This window comes from Rattus norvegicus, chromosome 19, assembly GCF_021556685.1.
Source record: "Rattus norvegicus strain SHRSP/BbbUtx chromosome 19, alternate assembly SHRSP_T2T, whole genome shotgun sequence".
NCBI classification, from domain to species: domain Eukaryota; kingdom Metazoa; phylum Chordata; class Mammalia; order Rodentia; family Muridae; genus Rattus; species Rattus norvegicus.
The window spans coordinates 11,250,906-11,265,140 of NC_141552.1; the positions used below are offsets into that span (position 1 = coordinate 11,250,906).

At 44.6% G+C, this 14,235-nt stretch overlaps 2 protein-coding genes across 6 annotated transcripts in view; one reads left to right on the top strand and one right to left on the bottom strand.

Moving 5' to 3' along the window:
• Gnao1 (G protein subunit alpha o1) overlaps positions 1-2,148 on the bottom strand; it is a 158,855-nt gene extending 156,707 nt beyond the window's left edge. For 3 of the 5 annotated variants that reach the window (NM_017327.3, NM_001414910.1, NM_001414909.1), the window contains 2 exon segments: positions 1,045-1,087; positions 1,285-2,148. In NM_017327.3, the coding sequence (NP_059023.1) occupies positions 1,045-1,087; positions 1,285-1,402 (161 nt within the window). In that variant the 5' untranslated portion in view covers positions 1,403-2,148. 5 annotated transcript variants of the gene reach the window in all.
• Positions 1,921-14,235, top strand: part of LOC147998796 (uncharacterized) — a 172,548-nt gene continuing 160,233 nt past the window's right edge. The window contains exons 1-3 of the mRNA XM_087595374.1: positions 1,921-2,144; positions 2,275-2,670; positions 3,871-4,032. Coding sequence (XP_087451500.1) covers positions 1,921-2,144; positions 2,275-2,670; positions 3,871-4,032 — 782 coding nt within the window. The remainder of the gene's footprint in view (positions 2,145-2,274; positions 2,671-3,870; positions 4,033-14,235) is intronic.

Genomic DNA, 14,235 nt, shown 5'->3' on the forward strand with positions numbered 1-14,235 from the left:
AAAGCTGCCTGTAGGCTCACTAGGAGCTGTGGAGTGGATGGGGCAAGAAGCAAGCCAGAGAAGGGGAAGGACGGGCGAGGCTCCTTATTGGGGGAAATGTGGAAAGGAAGGAATATCCCATTTTGTTTTAATTTTCAATCATCACTCAAATCCACCCCCAGTTAATTAGGAGGGGAAACTGATATCTAATGCAGAAGGGGGCGGTGGCAAGTAGGGCCTGAAATCCGCATTGAAAGTAGACTACAGGGAACCTGGCCTAAGTAGAGTGTAAATATAAGAATAAAGGCTACACAGCGACAGGAAACTGCGGGTGTCAGAAGAGCAAAGCCTGGAGGGTCAGGGAGGAGAGGGGCTGGAGGACAGATGAGACTTGCTTTCATTCAGCAACACAGACAGCCTCCCCCTTCCACCTCTGCCTTGGATGAGGCTGTGTCTGTCACATCCGCTTGGAAACCCACCCTTTCTCCCTAGTGCACGCCCCCTCCCCTAATCCTTGCTCGCTCTTGGGGGGAGAGGGTCTAAGCCACAGCTACCAGGAATTCAGCACCAAACTCATGAACAGCAAACACTGGATCCTCCACCCCAATCTGCTAGGGCTGGGTCCCCTCCATGTTTTAGTCAAGTTCAAAATCACTGCCTCGAGGGAAGCAGGGGGAAGTGGGATTCGAGAGGTGGGGTGGAGGAGGAGGGGAAAGAAAATGAGGCAGAGACAGAAATGGAGGCAGCGAAACACAAAATACTCCACAAGCAAGAGTTATGATCATAATCACGCTAATAGTGTGATGTTCTGATCAATATGGCGGACACTGTCATTCATACAACTAGAGGCGCTCCCCTTCCCTCCCCCAAAACACCGACCCCAGGAGTTGGGGTGGGGAACCCAGTACCAACGTAGGGAGTGGGGGAGGGGAGGCAAAACCGGGTCTCTTCTGTGTGAGCACGAATTAAAAACCAGGACCGGGGAGCAATTATGGTTGATCAAGATAATAAAAACGACATAAAATTATTAATAAAAGTACAAATCCCAATGCCATAGGGACTTACTTCATCTGCTTCACAATGGTGCTTTTTCCTGATTCTCCAGCCCCTGTTGGGACACAGAGAAGGGGGAAAACTGGTGAGTGTCAGCTCATAGAAATGGGAAGGGGGCTTCAAGGCATGCAAGGGGTGGGCGCTCCTGGGCACATGGTGGTGCCAACTCCGGGACCAGGTCTCCCGGGGCGCAAGTCGGGTAGGGAACTGTGGCCGGGGTCGAGGGGCGGGGGTGGCTACCGAGGTCCTTACCCAGCAGGAGTAATTTCACGTCTTTGGCGGCGCTGATGCCATCTTCTTTGAGATTTTTCTCAATCGCCTTGCTCCGCTCGAGGGCGGCTCTCTCCTCTGCGCTCAGAGTACATCCCATGGTGGCCCCTTCCCTGCCACAGCCCGCACGACTCGGCTGGCACGACTCCTCGGGTCGGCGCGCCCCCCACCCCCCCACAGAGCAGAGCCTGGGCTCAAAGGGGAGAAAATCACGATATCCTTTCCTTGGTTGGGAACAAAATTGTCGAAAGACCAGAATCCCCCCAAAAGGACAGCCTCTATCAAGATTCCAGCGGCGAAGATTAGCGGCGGCTGGCTGGGGTCTGGGGGTGTCGAGGTGAGGGTGGCCGGGGTCTGGGGCTCCGGAGCCGAGAGAGGAGGCGCCCGCGGGCCCGGGAGGCGCGGGTTGCAGGCACCGAGACTAGTGCACGACCCAAAATAAATAAAATAGGAGTCGAGGCTGGATCCGCAGCCGGAGCCGGCGGAGGGTGGGGTGGGGGGCAGGGTGGGTCCTTCTGCCGCGGCTGCCGGAGGCGGAGGAGGAGGCGGAGGCGGAGGCGGTGGCGGCGGCGGCGGCGCGGGGTGTGGAGGGAGTGAGTTAGGGGGTGCCGCTAGTGCATGTGCATCGCCGCTCCTCGGCCGTCGGTGCGTCCGCGGCGCCTTCTCCGACCCCCGCGCGCAGGGCAGGGCTGGGCAGAGGGCCGGGCCGGGGGTGAGGGGTGCAGATCTCTAGCTGGAGGCGGCGTCGCCGGGGCCCAGAACTCGCATCGCTCGGCGGAGCGGACAGGAGACAGGGAGAGCGCGAGAGAGCCGCGGCCAGCGGGGAGCGCGAGAAGAGGCGGGCAGGGAGGGCAGGGCACGCGCGCGTGCCGGGCCGGGCGGGAGGTGGGGGGGGGGGGGAGATGAGGCGAGCGCAGCGCGCGAGTGCGCTTGGTCCTGCGCAGCTCCTCCAGGCGCCCGCTGACGTCACAGGGCCGCGCGCCAGGGCCCGGGGGACGGCGCGGGCGGGGGCGGCGCGCATGCCCGCGGGACGCGTCAGCCGGCGGGCGCGCGCGCGCGCGAGGCGCCGCCCGCTCTCGGGTCCCCTCCCCCGCAGCTTCGGGAACGTGCGGGCTCGGGAGGGAGGGGCCTGGCGCCGGGCGCGCGCCTGCGCCCCACCCCGCCCCACCCTGGCGGGTCTCGCGCGCCCAGCCCGCCTCCTGTCAACCCCAGCGCGGCGGTCAGGTGGTCCCCAGCCCTTGGCCCCAGCCTCCAGCTTCCTGGTCCCTCGGGCTCTGAGTCCTGTCTCCGGCAGATCGCCTTTCTGATTGTTCTCCTGCGCAGCTGGAGGTGTATAGCCCCTAGCCGAGCTATGGTGCCTCAGCAGATGTGAGGAGGTAGTGGGTCAGGATAAACCCGCGCACTCCATAATAACGTGCCAGGGCTCAGTGACTTGGGTCTGCATTATGGAGCATCTAGTGTATACAGACTGGGCTCGCAGAGAGGAACGCAGCAGGCTGAGAAGAGGCACGGCCTGTTCCTCAGGAGTTTTTGCCTCCCTTAGCCAATGTGAGCCTTACCGCGAGATTCCCACAGCCTCTGTTGCTAGAGATGGTTACCATCCTAGGATGGCTTGATGCCAAAGGCCCAGGGACAGTGTTTCATGAGAGCCTCTTGCTCCCTTAAATTTTTCTCTATATGATGAACCGATGGTCTTGCTTGGTTCTCGAATTCTTGTATTCCCAGAACACAAACCGGTAAAAATGAATTCTTCAAAGGTTTTTGATGAGAGGTTTCTTCCTCCTTTCATCTTAAAATAACAAACTACTAGAAGAAATACACCCCATATCTTCTCAAATAGTCAGAAACCAGGGTCAGTTAATCAGCAAACAGCTAACCCAGCACTGGGGAAAACAGTAGACAGTTGCCAAAGATCGGTCATGTTCTGGGTGGTCTCTGAGAGTTTGAAGACATTAATCCTGACTGCACAAAATAGTTCTACAATAAGTTCCATCAGGCAGCCCCAGGGGCCTTCCTAGATAGAAGAGCCACAGGCAAGGCTGCCCAGGGAAAAGACAGGCAAGGGGCCAATGAAAAACATGGGTTTTTGTTTGTTTTTTTTTGTTTTTGTTTTTGTTTTTGTTTTTTTAACTGTTGGGCATTTCTGTGACTCCGAAAGGAAACTTATTTGCTTCATTTCAACAATGGGGAGAAAAACCCTATTTTGGAAATGTCACCCAGCAAAAAAAATTATTTGCAATTGGGGAAAATGGTAATTAAGACCCACCCAGAAGAAAATATTTTTCTCCTGCATATTTTTAAGTTTGGTGTTTCCCAATGTGGGTTTGTCTTACTCTACAAATGTCTGTGTCAAAAGTTATATGTAATATAATTGGAATATTTAAATTTGGGTCATATCCTACCTATCTTAGGAAACGGACAAAAGAATTCTACAGAGTTGTTTTATACCGCAAATAAATAATACCCCCTTCTCTATCTTCTTTCCTGTTTGCATTGGGTGGGGATATTATTAGAAGATGAGGCTGGTTTGGCTTAAAAAATCAAGTATCACTAAAATTGTGCTTCCAGATCCAAAACAGAGCTCTCAGGCGCTCAACGTTCTGTGGACCTTGCTTCCTCCAGAGGTGGCTGGGGACAGGTGCACCGATCCACCATGAACCAGATTCAGGGAAAGAAAAAACCCACTGTTAGTTCTGCTGTTTGTACAAGACTGCGTTTGATGGACCGAAGGTAAGGATCAACCCGTTTTCACTGTGTACTGGCATGGGGCAGGGCGGCGGTGGCAGTGGTGGCGGTGGCAGCGGTGGCGGGGATACCCTATTAGATGTAGTTAGTGTTTGTTCCTGTCAAGTGACTTTCAAGTTCCTGGGTGCATTCTGATCGTGTTTGGGAAGATGAAGCCATCCTTGACTTCTAAGTGCCTGGCCTTCCTCCTTGCTGATATGGCAGAGGTATAAACTACTTTTTTTGAGTTTTTCTTCACTCCCCCAGTACCTATGAGAATCTACTGACTTCGTATGTAAGATTATGTTCCAGCACTGTAGATGGGTTTCAAATTTGCCTACCCTGTTTTCTTATTGTTACTGTTGTTGCTGTCGTCGTTGTTCTTATTCCTCCCCCTCTTCTTCTTTACCCTCTTCTTTTTCTCCTTTTCTGGGTCACCTTGCATCTTTGTGGCTGAGTTTCATAAAAGACTCATAATAATCCACTTCATCTGTACAGTGCTTTACAGCTTACGGAGCACTTTTACAAAAATTATCCCATACGATTCTCCCACATAAACCTCAGTTAGACGCTAGTGTGGGAAGCACCGTGGATGAGTGGAAAAAGCCCAGACTGGGAAGACAGATTGATAAGAGAAAACTTCGGAGGTGTCCTACATTTGATTACAAAAGGCCAGGGGATGTGAGAAAAGACAAATGGTGTGGGATGTTATTCGGTAACAAGATGTAGGCCCCAAAGAATGAAAGGCCATTTTTCTGTTCTTGATTGTACATCTAAAGCTTCGCTCAGAGCTGCTCTGACTGCCTAGGTACCAGCGAATGCTCCTTGCAGCATTAACCAATCCAGAGGCCTTGGCTTCTTCTCTAGTTGCTCTCCCATCACGAAGCCTTCATTGCTTCAGGTAAACCCTCCCTTATGATCCGTAGCCAGTGTAGACTCAATGTACGTAGTATGCATGGAACAACGTTTTCACTGTAAAGTCCTCTGCTCCTTTAGATACTCCCTTAGATACCCCATCTACCCCTTCGGCACGTGTAGAATTGGTCCCAGAACCTAGTCATTTATTTTTCTCCCTAGCCTCTTCAGTGGCTCGATAATCCCATTTATTTCCGAAAGTTCTTGCAAGGCCTTGCACATTTTGGTTTAATGAAATACAGTCTGGCACCCATTTTACAGATGAGCAAGCTGAGCCTCCACACAGAGACTTGAATAAATGATTAACGGTCAACAAACTCATTAATGAGTCATCGAGTCTTTGCAGTTTTGTAAACTGCACATTTTGGAAACAGCACATTATATACATACATAAAGCATTCTCAGGTCAGAAAGCCGAAATCTCAAACCCAAAGGTATAAGTAATAAAAAAAACCCTCCAACTATATTAAATTGATACACAATTAATTCCTGTGGGAACAAAGAAATGGCAGATCTAATATTAGGAGCTAGACCGGGACAGTTTCCCTTTGGTTTTGTTTTATATGATTCTCAGAATTGTATTTTTCTGATGAATTATTTTTTTTATCAGAAAACAGTTCTCACCCCACCCTTAGTCAAATGTTTATTGTGCTACGCACACACCGTGCATCATATTTCTGACCTTGAATATCTCACGTACTCTAGGAGAAAAACACTAGCCAAGGCTACATTAAGCTGCCTCCACTTCTAGACAATAGGGATCAGGAGGTAAAGAGGGTCTCCAGCTCTCAGTTACCCAGTGTGGGCTTTGGCTAGATACACTTGCTCTTTCTTCTCTTTTTTTTCCTGTGTCTCTAAAAGACAATCTCCCCAATTGATATTTTTTTCCCTGACATGTTTTTGTGCATGTCTCTCAGACAACCAGAGCCGTGGTTCTCAAATATTATTACCTATAGAATTACACGAGATGCTTTAAAGTTATATTTAAAATTTAAATTTAGATCCAAGAGTTCCATTTCTGGAATCCACTCAGTAAATCTGAGGTGGGACCTGAGGACCATGTTTATAAACACACTTTCTCCCTCAAGTGATTTCCCTTCTTTGTTGGGAAGCTTGCTGCTGGAATATAGGTTCTTACAAGGAAAATGGTTTTCTTTGTACCTGAAAAGGTCAAGAACAGATTTTGTCCATCAGTTGTCATAATATTTGTGTCGTAGTCAGGGTTTCTATTCCTGCACAAACATCACGACCAAGAAGCAAGTTGGGGAGGAAAGGGTTTATTCAGCTCACACTTCCACATGGCTGTTCATCACCAACGGAAGTCAGGACTGGAACTCAAGCAGGGCAGGAAGCAGGAGCTGATGCAGAGGCCATGGAGGGATGCTTCTTACTGGCTTGCTTCCCCTGGCTTGCTCAGCTTGCTCTCTTATAGAACCCAGGACCACCAGCCCAGGGACGGCACCACCCACAATGGGCTGGGCCCTCCCCCCTTGATCACTAATTGAGAAAATGCCTTACAGCTCGATCTCATGGAGACATTTCCTCAAGGGAGGCTCCTTTCTCTGTGATAACTCCAGCTTGTGTCAAGTTGACACACAAAACCAGCCAGTACAATTTGTCGACGAAAGTCACCTGTGTGAAAAGGGCTTAATTAGGTAATATATAGGAAAGCTCTTACCACCTTTGGCATTTGGGTTTTTTTTTTCTTAAAACAAATTCTGCCACTTGATTATTCCAGAAAATGTTTAAGATTCAGTGAAAGTCATGTCATCAAGCAAAGTTCTATGACATGAAATGATGCTGACTTTGAACCAACAAATGGGAGAGTTAGTGGCCAACAGGCATTTGTGAGAAGAGATTATGCCTAATAGTTTTGACATCCCCATAACAAAAATTCTTGACTAACTTCTGTGTCTTGTTCTCCAATTTTGTAGGGTTTATGAAAGGTCAATTTTCTTATGTATAATTGTTAAGTGTAAGAGATGATGCAGGAAGAAATAGGGTTTTTTATATATATACTGTTAAAAGAAAGAATTTGCATGAAGAAGCAAGATAAATGTTTGCATGTCATAGAATTGAGCTCTCAAGTTTTGAAAATCCACCATGTGGTCACTGTTGATAAGATTGCCTTTTAAATACACTTTGACGGCTTGGATACTCCAAAGAGAATGCGCTTTGTGATTTTTTTTTAATTTTTAATTATTTGTTATTTAATTATTCTAACTTATTTAATTATCTTAACTACTTAATTTATTTAATTATTCAATTAAATAACCTAAATTATTAATCATTTAGGATAGCAAGGGAATGCCACAGGGTTGCCTTCGGAGTGTTGGAAGGGGCAAGGAACACTGCTTTTTATGCAAACAAGATTGACCAAGAGCTGAACTTGACATTGAAGTTTGTCCTAATGTGAATGCATTACCTAATCGTCTTGGTTCTGTGTTGGCATTTTCTTGGGAAATCTTTCATCTGAAGCTAAGATTCAGATCTGTTATGATGGGAATAACAACAAACTTTTTCAACCCATCTTGGCTGGGGGTTGTCACCAAGAATTCCCACCTCTACGTTTGTAAGGAGTTTATTTCCTACGCTCTTCAGGAGACAGAGAATCTTCTGACACAAAGGGTTCTTGCATTCTCCTACTTCCTGTCTCCACGGAGCCTTTTCACACATGCAAGTCAAACACATTTTAGACATTATCTCATTAGTCTTCTGTAACCTTCAAGGCCCGAAGAGTTATTACCACATTGTTCTTTGCAAGCAGAACTCTGTTAAAGAGTCCTTTGATGTGTATAACATGTTTGCCTATATGTATATACAGGGACCATGTGTGTGCCTGGTGTCCACCAGTCAGAAGAGGACTTGGAATTTGACTTACAGATGGTTGTGAGCCACCATGTGGGTTCTGGGAAGTGAACCAAGGTCCTCTGCTAGAGCAGTGAGTGCTCTTAACCACTGAGCCAACTCTCCAGTCCAAGCAGAACTGTTTCTGTTTGTCCCTGCAGAAATTAGGTAGGTTTTTAATCTGACCAGTTTGCCTAATCTGTACGGACTGGAACTGGAGGAGAGAAGGGGCTGCCAATGAGCCGAAACTTATTAAGTGGAAGGCGATGGTCTAGACTAAGCACATTTAATTTTGTTTGGGTGTTGCAAGGCACATGCTTTGCAGTGTTCAGCCAAACACTAAGAACATGCAACCTACTGAGGCAGGGTGGTTTTTTTTTTTTTTTAGTTGACATTTAGACACGCATCTCTTCCCCAGAGGCCTACAAAATCTGCTCTGTATGCCAGAGAGGAACATTTTTATGAAATTCCCGTATGATGACACATGGCTCTAAGACTGAAAAAGGACAATCTTTGGATAAACACAATTGTAAAAGACCCCTAATCTCAAGACATTTGGCTGTAATAATTTAGAACTTGAAGTCAAAAGGAATCTTTACTGACCATCTTCTTAAGCTGTCCCCTCAGTCTGCTGACTTTCTCCCTGCTCACTGTAGATGTCAGAGAGGGCTAGCAGAAGAAAGAATCCTGGGTTAGCTATAAATGAAAGGCAGTACTGTTTTTTAATAACCAAAGAGAAGACATACGTGTTAAGTGTTAAGTGGAGCACGTGATGTAAAAACTTAATGATGATTCTGAAATCAAAGTATCAATGTGCGATGACACTCTTTAAAAAGAACCAGCAGCAGGTCTGAGAGGTGAGGGAGACTGGAACAGTGGACCAGAAAGAACGGCATTTCGGACTGGCCAATTGGACCACCCTTTCTTCGCTTCTATTACCTTTGTTTGAGAAGGGAGCGATGCCAATCGTTCTCATTCAGAAAGGGATACAACTTTTGTAGCCCCATCTGCTCTATTAATACAGTTGGCTTTATCCCTTCATAAATATTTCCCCTATAATCATCTTTGTTTTTTTAAAACGTGGATTTAGCTAATGTCTATTGGGAGCTTACCATGTGCCAGGCACTGTTAGATGCCAGGCATGCAAAACATATAGCTAGTCCCCTGCTACGTTGGTATACAGAGTCTCTGACTTTTGAACTGCAACAGTCTCTTTTGCATTGTTTGATTTGACCCTCACAACCTTTTCTTAACCGAGTTTCACTTTATGCATCATGAAAAATTAAGATCAAGAGTTGTACAAGTGACTTAGCCTTGATCACCAGCTTATATGTTACATGTCTGGGGGTACACATCCTTTTTTCTGAACCCCATGATTTTATACACACACACACACACACACACACACACACACACACACACACACACACACACACGTCAGGCTGCTCTTGAACTCAATATCGTCCTGTTTCTGCCTCTCAAGCACTGAGATTACTGGTATGTGACATTATGTCCTCTTTCTCATTCATTCATTCATTCATTCATTCATTTGTTCATTCAATTTACATTCTGATCACAGCTTCCTCCCCCCTCTCCTCCCAGTACCACTCTGACAGTTTCCTTTCCGCATTATCCCCTCCCCTTCTCACAGAAAGAGAATGCTCCTTTAGTGCCAGCCTGCCTTGGGACATCTCGTCCCAGCAAGACTAAGAACATCCTCTCCCACTGAGGCCCAACTAAACAGTCCAGTTAGGGGAAGGGGATCCAATGGTAGGCACCAGAGTCAGAAACAGCTCTGCTCCAACTGTTAGGAGACCCACATGAAGGCCAAGCTGCACATCAACTACAAATGTGTAGGGCGCCTAAGTCCAGTCCCTGAATGCTCATCGGAAGGTGGTTCAGTCCCTGTGAGCCTCCGCAGACCTAGGTTAGTTGACTCTGTAGGTCTTCTCGTGGTGTCCTTAACCCCTCTTGCCTGCTCAGTTCTATCCCCAATTCTACCACAAGATAGAAGAAGCTCTGCCTGCTGCTTTGTGTGGGTCTCTTCCTCTATTTCCATCTGCTGCTGGGTGAGGACTCTCAGGAGACAGTTATGCTAAGTTCCTGTCTGCTCACGTAGCAGAGTACCATTCGTAACGTCAGGGGTTGGCTCTCTCCCGTGGAATGGGTCTCAAGTTGGAGCAGTCATTGGTTGGCCATTATTTCATTCTCCACTCCTTCTTTATCCCTGTGTATCTTGTAGGCCAGACAAATTTGGGTTTTGTGGGTAGGTTGATATGCCCCTCTCTCTACTAGAAGTCCAACCTCGCCACAGGAGGAGGCTACTTCAGTCTTCATATACCTGGCCAGGAGGGATCTCACCTAGGGTCACCCCTGTAGGCTCCCAGAGCCTTCTGTGTCCCACGTCTCCAGGTAGTCCCAAAGATGCCACCCACCGATTACCAATTTCACTCCCACGCCTCCCCCAAACCCCTTCTCTCTACACCTGATCCCCATCCCCTCCCCCTCATCTTCTCTCCCACCGTTATTCTTTCCATTTACCTCCAATGACTATTTTCCCCCTCTGAGTGAGATTTATGAATCCTGCCTTGGGCCCTCCTTATTACTTATTAGTTTCTCTGAGTCTGCCATTATCCTGTACTTTATTGATTATTGGATTGATATCCAATTTGTGAGTACATACTGTATATGTCTTTCTGGGTCTGGCTTACCTCACTCAGAATGATATTTTCTAGTTCCATCCATTTGCCTACAAAATTCATGATGCCTTTGTTTTTAATAGCTAAACAGTATTCCATTGTGTAGATGAACCACATTTTCTTTATCTATTTTTTTCGGTTGAAGGACATCATGGTTGTTTCCAGTTTGGGGCTGCTATGAACTTAGTTGAGCAAATATCCTTTGGGGTATATACACAGGAGTGGTATAGCTGGGTCTTGGGGTAGAACTATCTCCCGTTTTCTGAGAAACTGACAAATTGATTTCCAAAGTGGCTGTACAAGTTTGTGCTCACCCCAGAGATGGAGGAGTGTTCCCCTTGCGCCATATCCTCGCCAGCATGTGCTGTCACTTGAGCTTTTGATCTTAGTCATTCTGTTGGATGTAAGATGGCATTTCAGAGTCCTTTCGATTTGTATTTCCATGATGACTAAGGTCATCAAATATTTCCTTAAGTGCTTCTCAGGTGTTAGAAGTTCCTTTGTTGAGAATTTTCTATTTAGCTCTGTACCCCATTTTAATTGGGTTATTTGGTTTGCTGGTGTCTAATTTCTCGAGCTCTTTATATATTTTGGATATTGGTCCTTTGATGTAGTGTTTCTTTCCCTATCTATAGGCTGCCATTTTGTCCTACTGACAGTATCATTTGCCTTACAGAAGCTTCCCAGTTTCACGAGGTCTCATTTATTAATTGTTGATCTTAGTGCCTGGGCTGTTGGTGTTTTGTGCAGAAATTTGTCAATGTGTCAATGTGTTCAAGGCAGGTCCCCACTTTTTTCTACTAGATTTAGTGTGTCTGTTTTTATATTGAGGTTCTTGATCCACTTGGACTTGAGTTTTGTGCAGGGTGATAGCTATGGGTCTATTTGCATTCTTGTACGTGCAGACATCCCATTAGACCAGCACCATTTGTTGAAGGTGCTTTCATTTTTCCATTGCATGGTTTTGTCTTCTTTTCAGATTTTAAGTGTGCATAGGTGTGTGAGTTTATGTCTGGATCTTTGATTCTATTTTATGGATCAACCTGTTTGTTTCTATACCAATACCATGCAGTTTTTATTGCTCTGTAGCGTAGCTTGAAATCAGGGCTGGTGATTTCTCCAGAAGACAGTTTTTGCTGCACAGAATTGTTTTAGCTATCTCGCTTTGTTTTGTTTTGCTTTTGTTCGTTGTTGTTGTTTTTTTATGGTTGTTTTATTTTTCCATATTAAGTTTGAGAATTGCTGTTTCAAATTCTGTATGTTAGAATTTTGATGGGAATTTATTCAATCTGTAGATTGACATTTTCACTATGTTAATCTTACTGATCCATGAGCAGGGGAGATCTTCTCATCTTCTGAGGTCTTCCTTGATTTCTTTCTTCAGAGACTTGAAGTTCTTATCATACAGATCTTTCACTTGCTTGGTTAGAGTCACACCAAGATACTTCATGTTATTTGTGTGTATTAAAGGGGTGTTGTTTCCCTAATTTCTTTCTCAGCCTGATTATCATTTGTATAAAGGAGGGCTACTGATTTCTTTGAGTTAATTTTGTATCCAGCCACTTTGCTGAAGGTGTTTATCAGCTTTAGGAGTTCTCTAGTAGAATTTTTGGGGTCACTTACGTACACTTTCATGTCATCTTCAAATGGCGATACTTTGACTTCTTCTTTTCCAATTCATATCCCCTTGACCTCCTTTAGTTTTTTTTTTGTTGTTCTAGCAAGAACTTCAAGTGCTATGTTGGCTAGAAAGGGAGAAAGTGGGCAGTCTTGTTGTATCCCTTTTTTTATTGACATTCTTTTCATTTAATTTGATGTTGGCTATTGGCTTGCTGTATATTGCTTTTATTATGTTAGATTATGCATCATTTCTCCTTGATCTCTGTAAGACTATTAACTTGGATTTTGTCAAAGGCTTTTCCAGCATCTAATAAGATGATGTTTTTCTTTCAGTTTGCTTATTTGGTGGATTATGTTGATAAATTTTTGTATATATAATGGTCCTTGCATCTCTGGGATGAAGCCTACTGATCATGGTGGATGCTTTATTTGATGTGGTTTTTGATTTGGGTTGCAAGTAGTTTATTGAGTACTTTTGCATCAATGTTCGTAAGACAAATTTGTCTGAAATTCTTTGTGTGTGTGTGTGTGTGTGTGTGTGTGTGTGTGTTCTAGACATCAGACATCATGGTGACTGTGGCCCCATAGAATGGGTTTGGCAATGTTATTTCAGTTTCTATTTTGTGAAATATTTTGAGCAGTATTGGTATTAACTCTTTTTTGAAAGTCTGGTAGAATTCTGTACTAAAACCATCTGGTCCTAGGCTCTTTTTGATTGGAGGGTTTTAATGACTTTATTTTTTTAGGGGTTATACAACTATTTAAATTGTTTATCTAATCTTTATTTAACTTTGGTAAGTTGTATCTATCAAGAAAATGGAACATTTTTCCCAAACACAAAAGAATATCCTTTCCATTGTCTATTTCATTTAGATTTTCTAATTTTGTGGAGTACAGGCTTTTGAAGTAAGACCGAATGATTCTTTGAATTTCCTCAGTGTCTGTTGTTTTGTCCCCCCTTTCATTTCTGATTTTGTCAATTTAGAAACCTATCTGCCTTTTGGTCAGTTTAGCTATTGGTTTGTCTATCTTGTTGATTTTCTCAAAGAACCAGCTCTTGGTTTAGTAGATTCGTTGTTTCTATCTGATTGATGATCTGTCCATTGGTGAGAGTGGGGTATTGAAGTCTTCCACAATTAATGTGTATGGGTTTGATGTGCAAATTAAACTTTAGTAGTGTTTCTTTTACAAATATTCGTGACCTTGGATTTGGGGCATAGATGTTCGAATTGTAACATCATCTTGTTAGATTTTTCCTTTGATGAGTATGAAGTGTCCTTCCAGGTCTCTTTTGATTAATTTTGGTTGAAAGTCTATTTTATTAAATATTAGAATGGCTACTACAGCTTGCTTCTTGGGTCTGATGGCTTGGAAAAAAAATTTCCAGCCCCTTACTCTGAGGTAATATCTACCTTTATCTGTGAGGTGTGTTTCTTGTATGGAGCAGAATGATGGATTCTTTTTTCACATTATTCTGTTAGTCTGTGTCTTTTATTGGGGAATTAAGTCTATTGGTATGAAAGATATTAATGACCATTGATTGTTAATTCCTGCTATTTTGATGTTGGTTGTGTTTGTGTGTGTGTGTGTGTGTGTGTGTGTGTGTGTGTGTTTCCCTTATTTTGTTTTTGCTAGTTTGAAATTATTTATTTACTCTGTGTGTGTGTGTGTGTGTGTGTGTGTGTGTGTGTGTGTGTGTGTGTGTTTTGGGTGTAGTTAACCTCTTGGGTTGGAGTTTTCTTCTAGTATTTTTGTAGGGTTGGATTTGTACATAGATATTGTTTAAATTTGGTTTTGTCTTGGAATATCTTGTTTTCTCATCTATGGTAATTGAGAGTTTTGTTGGGTATAGTAGGCCAGGTTGCAATCTGTGGTTTCTTAGAGGCTGCAAGACACCTGTCCAGGCTTTCCAGCTTTTAGAGTCTTTTGTGAGAAGTTAGGTGTAATTCTGATAGTTCTGCCTTTGTATGTTACCTGGCCTTTTCCCCTTGCAGCTTTTAGTATTCTTTCTTTGTTCTGTAGATTTAATGTTTTGATTATTACATGGTGAGAGGGTTTATTTCTGCTCCAATCTAATTGGAGTTCTGTTCATAGGCATCTCTTTCTGATCCTTGGAGCTGGGATTCTT